We start from the raw sequence: 19212 nt of genomic DNA, 5'->3' as shown, positions 1-19212 counted from the left end.
TTGGGATCCCTGGGTGGCGCAGCGGTTTAGCGCCTGCCTTTGGCCCAGGGCGCGATCCTGGAGACCCGGGATCGAATCCCACATCAGGCTCCCGGTGCATGGAGCCTGCTTCTCCCTCTGCCTGTGTCTCTGCCTCTCTCTCTCTCTGTGTGACTATCATAAATAAATAAATAAATAAATAAATAAATAAATAATTTTTTAGAAATTGTAGCTATTTGGTTAGGAAATAAGCCATTCTGATTTAAGTAAAATTTTCAGATCATTGGGAACCACTCAAACTTGATTATAACAATTTCTGAAGAAACTCTAAAATGTACTTCACATTCTACCAAAAAGGATTACAAACATAATAAAAATTATCTCGACACAAAAAATGAGTTATCAATTATTGCATATGCTATAATAGTTCAATACTCCTAAAAGGTATCCAAGGCTACAGGACTCAGCTTATCAATTCACTTAATTCCTTCAGACTCCTGTTTATACATTTAGTTTTTTTCTTCTTTCCTATGGCTGCTTTGTCCTTTGTTGTTACCTCTTAAAGCTCTACTGTAAGGTTTATTTCTTACCAATCTCTATTTCAGCTTATTTTCTTATTTGAATTAACTGTAACCCAGACAAGAACTCAAGATTCCCAGGAGAAATAAGATTACTAAACACAATGCATGAAATTAAATTTATTGTCTAAGAAGAAAGGGGGTAAGTCCTTCTCTAGACAGTAAAATACATAGGTTTTGTGATATTTTCATTACATTTGATGGTATTTAATTCCATAATCAAAATATTCTAGAAAGTAAAAGGTGCTAAACTTTGCTAGATAAGGAGACTGATCAATATTGTACTTGATATTAAGGACATTACTGGACTACCTCAGCATTTATTTAAATTTAAATAGATTTAAAGCACCCCCCCCCAATTTTATGATACAATATTATCAATTACTTTAGGTAAAAGCTGCCAGACAAAAGATACGTGTATATTTTAACTTCCCCAATATTCCATAGGAAGGTAATATGGAATTTCACAAACATGCTTATTTTGAAGAAAATATCTTGCCCTCCAATTGCTGGAGCATGTCTAGATATCTCATCACTAACAAAAAAACTTTTATAATGAAATGGGTCAGAACCAGCTAATAAATAGAAAAAGAGTATCTTGGTTATCATATCTTTAACATTATAATGTTACAAAGAAAAAACTTAGACCCTCGATTCCAATTATTTTTTTAAAGATTTTATTTATTTATTCATCAGAGACTGATTGAGAGAGAGAGAGAGAGGCAGAGCCACAGGCAGAGGAAGAAGCAGGTTCCACGCAGGGAGCTTGATGTGGGACTCGATCCCAGGTCTCCAGGATCACGCCCTGGCATGAAGGCGGGCACTAAACCTCTAAGCCACCCCCTCAATTCCAATTAAAGCAAGGTATACCAAAACTCCATACTCTTTTGAAACCTTGGCCTCAAACAATAAAAAACTGAAAAATACATAAATTATCTAAATAAGCCTTAATAATAAGCCATAAATCTCATTATTTAAATTTTCTCAACCAAAAAAATCTGAAATGACAAAATCTAATTCTTCTATTTTATCTTCTAAATGTACAGACCACAAGTTCATATACTTGTCTCTTTACCCTGCTATCCCTTGCTTATAAGGATTATGAAAGAGTAAAGCACACTAAAGAAAAAGCAGAGCATGTGTTAATGTGTTCCTTTTTTAAATTTTTATTTATTTATGATAGTCACACAGAGAGAGAGAGAGAGAGGCAGAGACACAGGCAGAGGGAGAAGCAGGCTCCATGCACCGGGAGCCCGATGTGGGATTCGATCCCGGGTCTCCAGGATTGCGCCCTGGGCCAAAGGCAGGCGCTAAACCGCTGCACCACCCAGGGATCCCTAATATGTTCTTTTTAATAGGACTTTTATTACTGTGGTGTATCACACTGACTGATTTGCAGATGCTGAACCATCCTGGCAGCCCAGGAATAAATCCCACTTGGTTGTGGTGAATAATCCTTATAATGTTCTGTTGGGTTCTATTAGCTAGTGTCTTGGTGAGAATTTTTGCATCCATGTTCATTCAAAATGCCATCAACATTTTTCACAGAGCTGGAACCAAAAATCTTAAAATTTTTATGAACCGTAAGAGAACCCAAACAGCCAAAGTAATGTTGAAAAAGAAAACCAAAGCTGGAGGCATAGCAATTTCATATTTTAAGCTGTATTACAAAGCTGTAGTCATTAAGACAGTATGGTACTGGCACAAAAAAACAGACACACAGATCAATGGAGCAGAACAGAGAATCTAGCAATGGACCCTTGCCTCTACAGTCAACTAATCTTTGACAAAGCAGGAAAGAATATCCAACGGGAAAAAGACGGTCTCTTCAACAAATGGTGTTGGGAAAACTGGACAGCCACATACAGAAGAATTAAACTGGACCACCTTCTTACACCATACACAAAAATAAATTCAAAATGGATGAAAGACCTAAATGTGAGACAGGAATCCATCAAAATCTAAAGAACTCAGGCAGCAACCTCTTCGACCTCAGCCACAGCAACTCCTTGCTAAACACATCTCCAAATGCAAGAGAAACAAAAGCAAAAATGAACTACTGAGACTTCATCAAGATTAAAAGCTTCTGCACAGCAAAGGAAACATTCAACAAAACTAACAGGCAACCTACAGAATGGGAGAAGATATTTGCAAGTGTCTTGAAAGATAGAGGGCTAGTATCCAAGATCTATAAAGAACCTATTAAACTCAACACCTAAAGAACAAAAAATTCAGTCAAGAAATGGGCAGAAGATACGAAGAGACATTTATCCAAAGATGACAAATGGCCAACAGACACATGAAAAAATGCTCCACATCACTTGGCATTAGGGAAATACAAATCAAAACAACGAGATACCACCCTCGCACCAGTCAGAAGCAAAGATGTGGACAAAGAGGAACCCTCTGACACTGCTGGTGGGAATCTCAATCTCAGAACCCTGAGATCATGACCTGAACTGATCTTAAAGAGGCAGACACTTAACCGAGTTCCCCAGGCACCTCAAAATTGAGTATTCAACCTCAAAAATTCAAAAATATGTTGAATTAAAAACAATAAAATACCTAATAATGTCATTTAAGTTATATTAAGAAATATCATTTCCACTGATATTCACAAAGATTAAAAGGTAAACATCCTTGGTTCAACAAGATGGCCACTTTTATACACTGCTGGTATGACAATAAAACAGGTTATAATTTTTCTGAAATGTAATTTGGCAATTTCTACCAAGAACCTTAAAAATCATCCATCCTGGGATGCCTGGCTGGCTTAGTCAGTAGAACATGTGACTCTTGATCTCGGGGTTGTGAGTTTGAACTCCACACTGGGTGCAGAGATTACTTAAAAATAAAAATCTCCAAAAAAATTAGGTTAAAACAAAAAGTTATCCATCCTGAGGGAGTTTGGGAAGATGGTAGAGTAGAAGGATCCTGAGCTTACCTTGTTCCATTTATATACCAAGATAACAGCCACATTAGTGCAACTAACTCTGAAAACAACCCAAAGACCAGCAGAAAAATCAATCAAATTCACAAAATAAAACGATGTAAAGAAGACCATGACATACATAAATTTTGTGTGCATGGAGGGTAAATGGTAAAAATTTAGTGCTTCTAGAATGGGTTCAAACTTAAGTAACCATCAACTTACTATAGACTGCTATATGCAGGAGATGTTATATATGAATCTAATGGTAACCATAAATCAAAAACCTATAATGGGTACACAAGAAATAAGTAGAAAGGAATCCAAGCATAATATTTAAAAAAACCATAGGGAAGACAAGAAGAAAGGAAAAAAGAATAAAAACAATCGTAAAACAAGTAACAAAGGGCAGTAAGTACCTACCTATTGATAATTACTTTAAATGTAAACAGACTATTACTCCAATCAAAAGACACAGAGTGACTGAAAAGGATAAAAAAGCAAGACCCATCTATATGCTGCTTACAAGAGACTCCCTTCAGACTTAGAAACACATCAGATTGAAAATGGAGTGATGGAAAAAACATTTAATATGCAAATGGAAGCAAAAAGATAGATAGGGTAGCAATACTTATATTGGACAAAACAGACTTTACAATACAGATTAACAAGAGACAAAGAAGGTCACTACATAAAGAGAACAATCCAACAATAAGATACAACAGTAAATATTTATGCACCCAACATGATAGCAGCCAAATACATAAAGCAACCATTAACAAACACAAAGGAAGAAATCAATAGTAATACAATACTAAGAGATTTTCACACACACATCAATGGATAGATCATCCAAACAAAATCAACAAGGAACAGTGGCTTTAAATGACACTTTGGACCATATGGATCTAACAGATACATTCAGAACATTTCATCCCAAAACAGTGGAATACACATTCTTTTCAATTCCATATGGAACACTCTCCAGAAGAGATCACGTGTTAAGCCACAAAACAAGTCTCAACAAATTAAGAAAGACTGAAATCATACCATGCATCCTTTCTGACCACAGCAGTATGAAACTAGAAATCATATGCAAGAAAAAAATCTGGAAAGAACACAAATACATAGAAGCTAAATAACATGCTACTGAACAATAAGTGGGTCCAACAATACATCAAAGAGGAAATAAAAAAAAATAGAGACAAATGAAAATAAAACAATGGTCCAAAATCTTTCAGATGCAGGAAAAACTATTTTAAAAGGAAAAATTATAGCAATACAGGCCTACAACAAGAAGCATGAAAAATCTCAAACAACCTGACCTTATACCTAAAGGAGCTAGAAAAAGAACAAATAAAGGCAGAGGCCACAAGCAAAATAGTAGTAGTAGTAATAATAATAATAATAATAGTAGTAGTAAAGATTACAACATAAGTAAATGAAATAAAAAAAAAAGTAAATGAAATAAAAACTATAAAAACAACAGAATAGATAAATGAAACTAGGAGCTGCTTCTTTGAAAATATCAACAAAACTGATAAACATTTAGCCAGGCTTAAAAAAAAAAAAAAAGAGATGACTCAAATAAAATCAGAATTGAAGGAGGAGAAATAACTATAAAAAGTTTTATGCCAACAAATTAAATAACCTAGAAGAAATGGTTAAATTCCTAGAAACATATAATCTTCCAAAGCTGAATCAAGAAAAAGTAGAATATTTAACAGAGTGATTACTACTAATGCAATTCAATCAGTAACAAAACAAAAACAAAAGCCTCCCAACAAACAAAAGTCCAGGACCAGATGGTTTCACAGGCCAATTCTATCAAACATGTAGAGAGTTAATACCTATTCTTTCTCAAACTATTCCAAAAAATAGAATAGGAAGGAAAACTTCCAAATTCATTCACAGAGACCAGCATTACCCCGATACCAATATCAGATAAGGACACTACAAGACAAAACAAAACAAGCAAAACACCCTACAAAAACTACCAATATCTCTGCTAAGCATAGATATAAAATACTCGATATATGAGCAAACCAAATCAAAAAATACATTAAAAAAATCATTCACCATGATCAAGTGGGATTTATTCTAGGGATGTAAAGGTGGTTCAACATTCACCAATCAACATGATATATTAACAAAAAAAAAATAGGTAAAACCATATGATCATTTCACTAATGTAGAAAAAGCATTGGTGAAGTACAACATCCATTCGTGATAAAAAAAAATAATCTCAAGAAAATAGATTTAGAGGGAACTACTTCAACATAATAAAGGCCATATATGACAAACCCACCACTAATACCATACCCAATGGTGAAAAACTAGGAGCTCTTCTTCCAAGATCAGTAACAGGACAAGCATGTCCACTCTTACTACTTTTATTCAACATAGTACTACAAATTCTAGCCACAGAAATAAAAGGCATCAAATTGGTAAGGAAGAAGTCAAACTTTACTATTTGCAGATGATATACATTATAAAGAAAACTACAAAGACTTCACACACAAAATATATATATATATTAGAACTGATACATGAGTTCAGTAAAGTTACAGGATATGAAATTAATATACAGAAATCAATTGCATTTCTATACACTAATTAAAAAATAGCAGAAAGAGAAATTGGGAAAACAAACCCATTCACAACCATATCAAAAAGAACAGGGTACCTAGGAATAAATTTAACCATGGAGGTGAAAGATCTATACTCCAAAAACTACAAAACACTGACAAAAGAAAAACTGAAGACAACATAAACAAATGAGAAGATATTCCATGTTCACAGATTAGAAGAATCAATATTGTTAAAATGTCTATACTACCCAAAGCAATCTACAGATTTAATGCAATCCCTATCAAAATACCACTAATATTTTTCCACAGAACTAGAACAAAAAATACTAAAATTTGTATGGAACTATAAAAGACCCTGAATAGTCAAAGCAATCTTAAAAAAGAAACAAACAAAAACAAAGCGGGAGATATCACAATCCCAGACTTCAAGATATACTACAAAAGCTGTAGTAATCAAAACAGTGTGATCTTAGAGTAATTATCATACTCTTGTATGGTCAACTACTCTACAACAAAGGAGGCAAGAATGTACAATAGTGAAAAGGTGGTCCTTTCAACAAATGGTGCTGGGAAAACTGGACAGCTATATGCAAAGGAATGAAACTGGATCACTTTCTAACACCATACAACAAAAAAACCCTCAAAATGGATATAAGACCTAAATGTGAGACCTGAAACCATAAAAAAATCAGAACAGAGCACAGGAAGTAATTTAATTTCTCTGACACTGGCCATACCAACATTTTTCTAGATAAGTCTCCTTTAGCAAGGGAAACAAAAGCAAAAATAAACTATTAGGACTACACCAAATAAAAAGCTTTTTGCACAGCAAAGGAAACCAACAAAAAACCAAAAAGGCAATCTACTGAATAGAAGAAGATATTTGCACATGATATATCTATGAAGAGGTTAATATCCAAAATATACAAAAAACTCATACAACAAAAAAACAAATCAAATGAAAAATGGGCAGAGGATCTGAATTGACCTTGTTCCAAAGATGACACCCAGATGGCCAAGAGATCCATGAAAAGATGCTCAACATTACTCATCATTACTGAAATGCAAACCAAAATCACAATGAGTTATCAACTTAAACCAGTCTTAACAACTAAGATCAAAAAGACATGTAACAGGGATCCCTAGGTGGCGCAGCGGTTTGGCACCTGCCTTTGGCCCAGGGCGCAATCCTGGAGACCCGAGATCGAGATCGAGTCCCACGTCGGGCTCCCGGTGCATGGAGCCTGCTTCTCTCTCTGCCTCTCTCTCTCTCTCTCTCTCTCTCTCTCTCTCTGTGTGTGTGACTATCATAAATCAATAATTAAAAAAAAAAAAGACAAGTAACAAGTATTGGTGAGGATCTGGAGAAGAAGGAACCTTCTTGCACTGTTGTTGGGAATATAAACTGGCAAGACCACTTGTGGAAAATAGTATAAAGGTTCCTCAAAAATTAAAAATAGAAATACCATATGATCCATTAATTCCACTAATGAGCATTCATTGAAAGAAAACAAAAACACTAATTCAAAAAAATATGTATGGAGTCATGTTTATTGCAGCATTATTTACAATAGCCGAGATATGGAAGCAGCCTAAGTGTCCATCAATACTGTGTATATGTGTGTGACACACATGCATGTACATGCACACACACACACACACACACACGCTGGAGTATTATGCAGCCATTAAAAAGGGTGAGATTAAGGGAAAAAGGGGGTGAGATCATGCCATTTCAGACATCGTGGCTGGACCTAGAAGATACTATGTTAAGTGAAATAAATCAAATTGAGAAGACAAATACCATATGACTCCATTCCTAAGTGGAATCTAAAACACACACACACAAATGAATAAACAAAAAACAGAATCAGACCTATAAATACAGAGAACAAATTGATAGTTGCCAGAAGAGAAGGAGGTGGGGCACTGGGTGAAGTAGAGAAGGAGATACAGGCGTCCATTTCTGGAATGAGTAAGTCACAGAATAAAGGGCACAGTTTAACAAATATAGTCAATAATGCAGTAAAAGCAACATCACAGGACAATGTAACAGGACTGATAATGGCTACACTTGTGGTAAACACCGTATAATGTATATATAATTTTTGCAAATCACTAAGTTGTACACTTGAAAATAACGTAGAATTGTGTATCAATGATACTCAAATTAAAAAAATTAAAAACAAAAATAGAGCACACTGTGATGAGCACCGAGTAATGTATAGAATTGTTGAATCATTGTAGAACTTAAAGTAATATAACGCTGTCATCACTCATCTCACTTAGCCTGAGGAATCTATTTCTGAGAATTTTTTTTAATTGAAGTTTGATTTGCCAACACATATAACACCCAGTACTCATCCCATCAAGTGCCCTTCTCCGTGCCCATCACCCAGTTACCTCATCTTCCCACCCACCTCCCCCCCTTCCACTACCCTTTGTTCGTTTCCCAGAGTTAGGAGTCTCTCATGTTTTGTCACCCTAATTTTTCCAACTCATTTAAAATATTTTTTTAAACAAAGATTTTATTTTTTAGATTTTATTTATTTACCCAAGAGAGTGAGCCCATGAGTGGGGGAGGGGCAGAAGGAGAGGGAGAAGCAGACTCCTCGCTGAGCAGGGAGCCCAACCGTGAGGCTCGATCCCAGGACCCCGGTGTTACCACCCGAGCTGAAGGCAGTCACTTAACCAACTGAACCACCCAGGGGCTCCCCTGAGAAATTATTTAAAGGAAATCTGAAATGAGGGTTAAGACTTATTTGTAAATATATTCAATGAATATTATTTATAATATAAAAATAGAAACAAGTGGTAATTACATGAATTACAGTAAGCTTATGTTATGACTGTTACACAGCTATTAAAATAGTTTTTTCAAAAAAATAGTTTTTTCCTTTTTAAAAAAAATTATTTATTTATATATTCATGAGGTGGGGGGGCAAAGACATAGGAGAGAGAGAAGCAGCTCCATGCAGGGAGCCCAATATGGGACTCAATCCTGGGACTCCAGGATCATGCCCTGAGCTGAAGGCAGACAGACGCTTAACCACTGAGTCGCCCAGGTGTCCCTAGAATAGTTTTTCTTAATAATACAGAGGATTGCTTAAACGAAAATATTAAATTAAAAAAATCAGTGTTTAAGTGCAGTCTCAACACGAGGTAGGTATATAAGAAGACCAGGAAAAACTAGATACAACTATGACAAAAATGTAATCTGTGGGTGAAAAAAACTGTAGATTATTTTACTTTTCTGCTTTATAGGTTTCTGTGCAATTTTTCTTCAACAAGCATGAATTACTTTTCTAAAAGGAAAAACAAAAAATGAAGTTATTATATTTATCAAATATGCTAACTTCTCTATTTGTGAAATATTAGTCATTTTCATTTTATTTTCTAAACTTTCTATAAAATGGCTATATTTTCTAAAATTTAAATATTAATGAAAAGACTACTATAAAGGTTTCCAACAAAGTAAAACACAATACATGTAAAAGTAACAACATATAAAATGCAAATTTGTACCGAAGACAAGGGTTTAACTGTATGAGCAGAAGTGAAAGCTTATGATGACAGACAAAAGATACTTTTTCTCTTTTCAAAATGCAATTTAATGGTAATGTTATCCCGTCTTTTTGATAATTTAACAAAAGTTGTTTTTTACTTCTCATTAAAGAAATATTCATCTTATGCATTTAGAGAAACCACACATACAAAAGTAGCTTTGGGGGACTTTATAAGGAAGTTACACAATAAGAACAATATTTCTATTAAAAAAAATCAGAAGGGATTGACATATGTTTGCCATCTCAGGTAACAGTTGTTTCAGTGCTATTTACCAGTAATATACTAATTGTACACAGTCTTTCTAGAGTACCAAAGAGCATTATTCTTATCATACAATTAGATCTTCAAGATTAAACACTAAATGTACTTTACAAGCTTATACATCAAAGCACGTACATTTTATTGACAAGTCAATGTGACTGAGCGGTTCTTCAAAGAAAGGGTTTCTGAAAGCAGGGAAAGTAAATAGTAAAACTAACATGGAGTTCTCTAGTTATCTTCTAAGTATAAATAAGTTAGAATCCAATTTAAAATGGATTGTTATTATTTATTAAAAAAATAATTTATTTGAGTGAGAGACAGCATGAGCAAGGGAGGGAGGAGGCAGAGGTGAGGGAGAGAGAGAATCTTAAACAGACTCCCTGCTGAGGATAGAGTTTAACTTGGGGCTCAATCTCAGAACCCTGAGATCATGACCTGAACTGATCTTAAAGAGGCAGACACTTAACCGAGTTCCCCAGGCACCTCAAAATTGAATATAAGAATCTATATAATGCAATAAATTCTCAAATTATATACTTAATCTGACTTTTCCAATGGTGGGTAAGGAAAACAGACTGAAGAAAAGGTTAATGTCATTACATTTTTAGATCCATAGAAATTGAACCAAGGATTAAGACTATAAAAGAAATGATTTAAAAAACTCTATCTTTAAAATTATTTAAGCATATCATTAATGACAACCCAATTTAAAAAATGAGCCAAAGGACAAAAAAAGCAATTCACAAAAGAAATAGTCGTCTTATAAAACCATGCAATCAAAATAAAGAAAAATGTTAAATCAGAAATGTTAATTAAAATAAAAATTATTTTCCCCTATCAACTGGGAAAGATTTTAAAAATAATATTCCTGGTAAATTATTTCTTCCTGGTGAAAATTAACAGATACAACATTTCTAGAGGATAATTTGGCATCTCAGACAGTATGATGTAGATGTAGGGACATATTTATTGCTTGACCCAGGAATTCTATCGCCAGGGGATTACCCTGAGGGAATTACAGATAAGTGCACAAAGACACACACACACACACACACACACACACACAAGAACACCCTCTGAAACAGTGCCTTAGAAAGAGAAACAGCAAAATAGAGAAACGATCTAAATGTTCCATAGTAGGAAACTGATGAAATAAAATACAATCATATGATATGTAAGAATGCTATTTAACAATGCTCTAGACTTTTTTTGTTTGTTTGTTTGTTTTAACCCGGGGAAGTGTTAACACATTAAGTAAAAAAAATTAAGTATAGATGACATCAAATTCATTACTGACACATACAATAAATGTGAATAACTAAGAGGCTATGAACCAAATGTTAAATAGTGGTGATATCTTGGTCTGAATGGTAGCATTAAGGATATTTATTTTCTTGAGTTTTTCAACAATATCTACAATGAACATGAATATTTTTTTTAACTGGGGGGGGCGACTCATAAATACTATGTTTATCTTAGAGAAGACTTAAATTTTAGCATCATTTTTCAGTCTAATTCCTCCATCATTTATCACTTTAACTGTTTAAAGTATTTTAAAAATATATTTGAAATGAAGAGTTTCTGATGAAATCCCCAAATATAGCTGCCTCTTGTTCTTCTAATAATCTCAAACTGGATATAAGGACTGTTTCTCCTTGAAGGTTGAGAAACCATTCCCCATAAGTGTTCTGTATAAAGGCATATTAATACATTAAAAACATTTTTTTTCAAAAATACAGAGGTAGAAGAAGAGGTCCTAGGTATACTATATAGAAAAGAATGGCATATTCATGAATTTGTGGAATCCATTTGGCTCCAAGAAGTTGACTCTATCATCAGCACTGGCCCATAAGTCAAATGTCAGCATACGAATCCAGGAATGGAAGCCAGTTTCAGTTATTTCCAAATAAATGTTTTTCTTAATTGCCAGATATTCAGAATTTCCCAGTGGAATTAAAATCAGAACGCATTAAACTCTGTTAAAGTTAAAAATTTCTACAGAATATAAAAATTTACACAACTCTTATTTTGGATGTTTGTCCCCAACCACTCCCCAAAAAGAACAGATCCTTTTGAGCAATATTTAGCAGAATAATATGACAAACATTACTTGTCTGGAGTGCCAAGAAACTAGACAACAGTTTCTCATACAGCACATATATTTCAGGACAAATACAATTTTCACTTCAACACACTATAAAGACCATACACAGACCCAGATACAAATAATAGCGCTTAAGTTATCTGGTAACCAGTCCTTCTGTTGTACATAGTATAGCTGCTTCTTAAAATATGGAATATTTCAGAGCATAAGATTAATACCAAGACTAGTGAGGAGTCCTAAAATTTTAAAGGAAGATATAAAATTCAAATGTATTAAAAAATAAGTTCTCTTCTTCAAGAAACACTGTAATCAGGGTATAAATTCTTTTTTTGTTGTTTCTACACTTGCTCTAAAATGCAATTTTGATACTTTATTTGGAAAGCTTTAAAAATACTTACATTTTAAGGTAGCAAAGAATTATGCCTAAAATTAAAAGCCCCAAAATACACACAGAAAGCTTTTCAGTGAACAAAAGCAGTTTTCAGAATGTTCTTGCTACCAGTTTTTGCATCCAGGTAATTTCCTTTCTAGGAATTTGCCTCTGAATTCCACTCCTCCTTTCTGACCCCTCCCCCAGAAAAAACTGCAGACATAGAGTTACATATGCAAATGTTATTCACCCAAATTATTTACCATAAGTGAAAACTGGAAATGTTCAATAATATGAAAACTGTTCAATAAGACAGAATTCATCTACAAGGTAGAACACTATGCAGCTATTAAAAAGTTTATAAAGTTGTATGTAATACAACTGCTTTATACAGCATGTAAAATATGCTATAAAGTGGAAAAAAGCATGCAATTTATATAAGCGTATGTGGTATGTGATCTCATCTATGGAAAAAAATATTTTTTAAAAAAAGACTAGAGGGAAATATGCCATGAGAATGATTTACTCCGATTGGTGGAGGAATTGCACATGTACTTTTTGTGCACTGTATATTCTTCTTTATGTTTTCTACAGTAAGACTATTTCTTTAATAGAAAACAAAAGCAACTCAAGGGCACAAATGGCTTTTTTGGAATTTTATTTGACAAATCCAACAAAAAACTAGCCATACAATTAGAAGGAAAAAATTCTTTGCTAGCACTGTTTTAATAAAACACTACTCAAGGACACTCACAGCATAGCAAAATAGCAACCACTATTGCCTAAAATAGTTTAACAGTCTAAATGCTATTATTCTTTTCCCATTATGCTAATTTTATAAAATTAGCTACTCTAATTCATAAACCAGAAACCAACACTACAAAGCTTTTCTGAAGTATTATATTAGGAAGCTGGATTCTTCCACCACCTGCCTTCCCTTTTGTGTGCAAAATTTACATAGAGATCCAACATGAGAATACAGCTTCAGATGATGATGTAATTATACTTCTTAAACAATCAATGTTAAGCTATTTGATAGATTAGACCAAAATGAAGATCTCTTTTTGTGTACTGATTTTTCTTTTCCTAAAAGGCAAACAGTCTTGGATCTCCCAAGCTCTGTAGAAAATACATCATTCTTCAGGGATTGGGAAGAAGAGACAGAGAGAGCCAAGTAAAAATAACAAGGTCCAATTGTTTATCACACAGACATTTATACTAAGCCCTAAAATTTGCGTTGGGTTCAAACATAGGGGGAAAAAAAGCCCTCTAAGTTTTAAAACACAAACTTATATTGATCTTAAACCATACTATAGTATATTGAAGAAATTTCTATAAAAAGTATAATCATGGTATTTGGCTGATACTGCTCTTCATGCCACTTGAATTGTTTTCACTCTAATTACTGTAGTACGTTCAGCAATGAGAACCTAAAATAATGGTAAATAAAACTTTAAGGTTTCCATTAGCCATCTTAATTATATAGTATTTGAGGCAGTTGTATTTATTGAAGACAGAAATATTTATCCAGTCAATGAGTGAAGATAACACTGCTTTAAAAATCCTCATTAATAGTGTAAGAAACGAATGTATCGGTGCCATTGCTAAACAATTCTTAATGCAAATTACCACAAAAGTTTACAGGGCAACTTTGCAAAACTTGAGATCTACGAGAACTTTTCTCTTCATTAGTTTCCCTATTTCCCTCATTCCCTCTCTTTAAAATTTAAACTTTAAAATTTCCATTCACAACCAAATTACCAGAAACATTCACCCATCTCAAATTCACATTATTTCTTTCACATGTTTTCTTTTGAAAAGCAAAGGGAGACAGGTTCTATGGACTAGAAATTTAGCTTTTAAAGTAAATCATTTTACACATATATACCGGGATCTGAGCCATCTTTCACGATCTGACCCGTGCCTTCAATATTACAAATGCATTGATCTCAGGATCTGATAGCCAAACCACGGCACTACTCCGCAGCGCCCCCTAGCTCCACCAGATATATCAGTTTAAAAGGGACTGGGTTTGAACTGTCAACCTCAAGAGAAAGTGTCACTCATTTCCAGCTCCACCTAAACAGCTTTAAATAGATAACTTATTATCTATATTTGACCTAATAAGGAACAGCCGAGTTAATTAAATCTCGCGACCAATACAGATAAAAGCCGATGAGGAAAAAAAATTATGAACTAATGGGTTTGGAATTCACCGACATAAAAATGTTCCAAAGTTCTGTAGAAGCTTTCTTTAGTGCACAATTTGCTTGATTTTTAGAATCATTAAGCAAGGACTCATAAAAATACACATTAAAAATGCCTTCTTTGAATGTAATTTATGGGGAAATAGCATGGCATTAGGCCATGGTTCTTTAGAGAAATGGAATCAATTCCTTCATTTTTAGAAATGCTGGGATCAAGATTCAGTGATCTCACTACAGTCACATTATTTATCATCACGAACTTAGTATAATTAGTAAGAATGGTAAAATTCGTGAGAGAAAATTTGTGACCTTGGTCCTGATGGTATATAAAAGAAGTCGGATTTGAAATACCTCACCGTGGGGGGTGGGGGGGCGGGCAAAAAGTGAAGATGACACAGTAACCTACGCCCCTGCTTTTTGGAAATGGATTCCTTCACATTAAGCAAAACTTTCAAGAACCACAGCAGCAAAAATCACTGAAGTTTCCAAATGTCCTTCACCTCCCACAGCCATTCTGAAAATCCATTTCGTAGGTTAGTGCATATTCAAACTGTAGCACATTCGCACGAATAAGGGGAAAAACTGAGTAGGATGAAAACTGGGGGAAAGGGAAGAAAGAGGAGAGAGAGAGAGAGAGAGAGAGAGAGAGAGAAAACAACAACCCGAAAAGGGACGAAACTCCAGAACAACTACACTAAGGCAGGGTAGAGTACATCAAAAACACAAGGTTTTATTCTAAAGAATGGTTTTGTTTCTACTGTTTTCCTGAAGTATTTAATTTGCACGTCTTAAAATAGAGACCCTGAGGAGAGCAGCTTGAGGCAGTGAAAGGAAGGGGGGCGGGTTAGGTAAGAAGGGAGACTGGGGAGGAAATCTGTACGGTGCATCAGAATGTGCCGCGGAGTGGGGGCTGCCGGATTCAGCGCCAGGAAGCAGCTTGAGGGCTCTAGGAGTAGAGACGCAGGATCGAGGTGGCTTAGGGAACGCGTGTGCGCCGCCAGGACGCGCACCTGGTAGGGGCGACCCGGGCGGAGCGAGACCGAGCCGCCCGCTGTGCCAACGCAGAGATGACCATCCTAACCCGTTCTATTGTCTGGAGTATTAGATGGAAAAGCCTCAGGCGCGGGATCAAGCCCGCCTGACACCCACTCCGAGACGCTGTCGGGCAAAAGGAAGGAGAGGAGATGGACAATGGCCGTCCGGGCATTCCCGGCCACCGGGGCCCCTTCCCCGCGGGGCCCGGGAGAGGCGCCGCGCTCACGGGGGCGCCGCAGTGCCCCGTCCCGAGAGCCCCGGAGCCCCGGAGCCCGGGAGCCCGGGCGCAGCCGGCCCCTCGCCGCGCGGCCCGGGAGCACCCGCGCCCGCACTCCCCTCCCACCCCACCCCCCGCCGAGAGCAGGGAAGACGCGGAACTTGGGCTCCGGAGCGGAGGCCACAGACCGGGTCACGGCCCGGGTGGGAGGCTCGGGGAGAAATTCCGTGCGGCCACCGCGGGCGGCGCAGACAAGGCGAAGCCCCGGCCGGGCGGCCGGGTGGCCGGGTTCCCAACCGGACGACCCCGGGTGCGGGTGCGGTGCGGGTGCGGTGCGGGTGCGGTGCGGGTGCGGTGCCGGGCCCCGCGCCTCCCAGGCCCCCCGCCGCCGCTAGAGACCCAGCCGTCCGCCCGCACCCGCCCGCCGCGGCCGCCCCTCTCCCCCGGACGCCCGCCTCGCACTCCCGCCGAGCCCCGGGCCGCACCTCCGTCTTGGTGATCCGGTGCCGCCCCAGCTTCACCACAGCGAAGTTACCCTTGCCCAGCGTGCCCTCGATGTCGTAGAACCCCACCCGGACCGGCCCGCGCTGCAAGTGCTTCGGGCCATCCGCCATGACCATGCTGGGCCCCGCTGCTAGACACGGCGGACTGGAGCGCGGGCGGGCGGGCGGGCGGGCGGGCGGGCGGGCTGGCGGGCCGGCGGCGCGGCTGGGCTCCGGCGACGCCGCTCCGCTCGCTCCCTCGCTCGCTCCCTCCCGCTCGGCTGGGCCCAGCCAGGCGCGCGCCGCCGCTGACGTGCGCCGACGTCAGGGGGCCGGGGCCGGGAGGCGGGGGCGGGCCCGGGCCTCGATTGGTCGCCATGGCGACCGGAGCCCCGCAGACGTCGGCGGCCGGGAGGGCGGGCGCGGGGGGAGACGGGCGGGGCCTGGACGGCGCGTTCCTTCCGGACTCGGGCGCCCGGGCTTCTCCGCCGCCTCGCGGCTGCCAGGGGCGGGGCGGCCGCCCAGCCGAAGGGCAAGAGCGGGCCCTGGTGGGCGGAACGGAGGGGTGCAGCGGCCCGCACCGGCTCGGCGCTCTTCCTTCCCCCGCCCCCGCCCTCTCCGTCCACCTGGGGGCCTTCCCGCCAAAACCTCTCACCTGTGCCTGCCCAGCGCCCGCAGCTGCGGCCGCGGCGGAGGACCGCCTGAGGCAGCGCGTTGCTCGCGGGCCTTTCTTCGGATCCATAGAGATCCTGTTTCTACATAAATCCCTCCACACGTTGATGTCTGAGGAATCATTCTGACAGCAGCACGGTCGCTCACGGACGTCCTCACGGAATGTCAGCGTCTGAAGACACACAGAGCTCCCGAGCCAGAGCCAGGGACGGACGTCAGAGCCTCAGCTCCTCCTAAAATGTATGCGAATTTTTTGCTTCTTTTGAGACGGTCTCTGGGGAGATGGGAGTGTAGCTTTTGCCAGATGCACAAACGTGTCGGTGACCCTGCAAAGGCACCTAATCCAGTTTCTTTTCAGGTGATAAGTCAAACCCCAAGGAAGGAAGGCCATCGCCAGGGGCGTGCAGGTGACGGTGGAGCTAGGATTGCAGACCACCACACACCAGTCTTCCATGCAGTGGCCCAAGGAAACAGGAACACAGTGATTTTCATATTTTGACATAGACTACACATGCCTTCAGATCTTGCTTTCTAAATGCCAAGCTCTGCTGAAAGGAACCAGACTTGAGAAATGGATGATTTGAGGGCAGAAAGAGGGAAAGTATGAAATATCCACGAAGCTCTTGTGCCAGGAGACAAGATTTTCAGAGTAATGGAGCACATGTCAAAAGGAAACGAGAGCCAGCTTGAAAGCTACCCCTCCACTTACCAAAACCGGGACAATTTGAGCATCACCAGTGAGTAAGGATCAAAATGGGTTATAACACAATGAATTTCCAAAAAGAATACACAAAGGCATATTTATTCTTAAAACGTTGACTATAAAGGCAGGAGGGGAGAAATAATTCTTGACAACTATTACACTGGAGGAAATGATGAAATTAGGAAGTCACCATTTTGCAACCATTGTGGTAATAATTGATTCTGATATGGAATAGTCAATAGATTTTAAAATCCTAAAATAGTTATTAAAATCACCGAGACAAGATATTTACATACTCCCAAAGTATCCTCAGATTTCTTATTCATGACAAAGTAGTAACAGTTGAGAAATCGGACAGGCACCACCCTAACCAAATAATCATGTAGCCAGTTATGGGAAAAAATGACATGATGTGCCCTTATGATGTGAGATACAAGGATAGGATACAAGATCCCGTATATATTCTGAATCCATATTCTGAATCTAATCACAATCAGAAAAATTCAGATTGAGAAATGTTCTACTCATCCACTGGCCTATACTCTTAAAAGAAAGGTCATTGTCATGAATGACAAAGAAAAGGCTGAAATCTCTTATAGATTTAAGGGATTAAAGAGACTGTCACTAAAGGCAACATGTAATCCCGAATTCGGAGAAAAGTGCTATGAAGGAATGTTTTCAGGACAATTGTTGAAATTTTAATATAGGTTCTATATTAGATAATAGTTTTATTTAAATGTTTAGCTTCTTGAATTTTGTAATTATTATGAAAAAGTGTACCCTTATTAAGAGACACACTGAAATATTTAGGGATAAAAGCTTTTGATATAGGTAACTTACTCTCAGATGGTTTAGCAAAGATAGATAATGTGGAAAAATGTTACACTGGTAAATCTAGATAAAGAGTATATGGTAGATATTGCATTGATCTTGCAACCTCTGTTTTAATTTTTTAAATGAAAATATCTGTGTATATGTATTCATTAATTTAATATTCTTTGTGTAAAATCAGCTGGTTCTTGGGCTGCCCACCTGCTCACTGTGCTTGTCTTGCACTCTCCCCAAGCAATATCTTATTCTGCTGTGAATTACGTTGTTTGCAAAAGTGAAGAGGGGGAGATTTCTGGATTGAGGAGAGTAGGATGAGGATTTGTCAAACAAGACCAGGAGCCCACATATATATACCTGAACTCAAAGAGTTTTCATATACATTTTGCCAGTTAGATGAATGTGTTTAAGTGCTCTGAGAGTGGAAATTTGGGAATTTGATGAAAAGCTACTTACTCAAGAACCAGAAAATGCTGTTGGAGAGGATGTGGAGAAAGGGGAACCCTGTTGCACTTTTGGTGGGAATGTGAACTGATACAGCCACTCTGGAAAACTGTGTGGAGGTTTCTCAAAGAGTTAAAAATAGGGCTACCTTACGACCCAGCAATTGCACTACTGGGTATTTACCCCAAAGATACAGATGCAGTGAAATGGCAGGACCTGCACCCCAAATGTTTATAGCGGCAATG

The 19212-nt window shown here is 38.4% G+C and overlaps 1 protein-coding gene and 1 long non-coding RNA gene across 7 annotated transcripts in view; one reads left to right on the top strand and one right to left on the bottom strand.

Annotated features, from left to right (window-relative positions):
- SIK2 (salt inducible kinase 2) overlaps nt 1–16509 on the bottom strand; it is a 123082-nt gene extending 106573 nt beyond the window's left edge. The window contains exon 1 of the mRNA XM_072821939.1: nt 16324–16509. Coding sequence (XP_072678040.1) covers nt 16324–16458 — 135 coding nt within the window. The 5' untranslated portion in view covers nt 16459–16509. The remainder of the gene's footprint in view (nt 1–16323) is intronic.
- Nucleotides 16510–16762: 253 nt separating this feature from the next.
- LOC140630943 (uncharacterized) overlaps nt 16763–19212 on the top strand; it is a 78800-nt gene continuing 76350 nt past the window's right edge. For 5 of the 6 annotated variants that reach the window (XR_012028625.1, XR_012028626.1, XR_012028630.1 and 2 more), the window contains exon 1: nt 16763–17232. This is a non-coding gene — a long non-coding RNA (uncharacterized lncRNA). The remainder of the gene's footprint in view (nt 17233–19212) is intronic. The other variant, XR_012028627.1, reaches the window with a different exon arrangement.

The sequence above is a fragment of the Canis lupus genome, chromosome 3 (assembly GCF_048164855.1).
Source record: "Canis lupus baileyi chromosome 3, mCanLup2.hap1, whole genome shotgun sequence".
Taxonomy (NCBI): Eukaryota; Metazoa; Chordata; class Mammalia; order Carnivora; family Canidae; genus Canis; species Canis lupus.
Note: the sequence above shows the minus strand (reverse complement) of the source record. Positions and strands in the feature narration are given on the sequence as shown.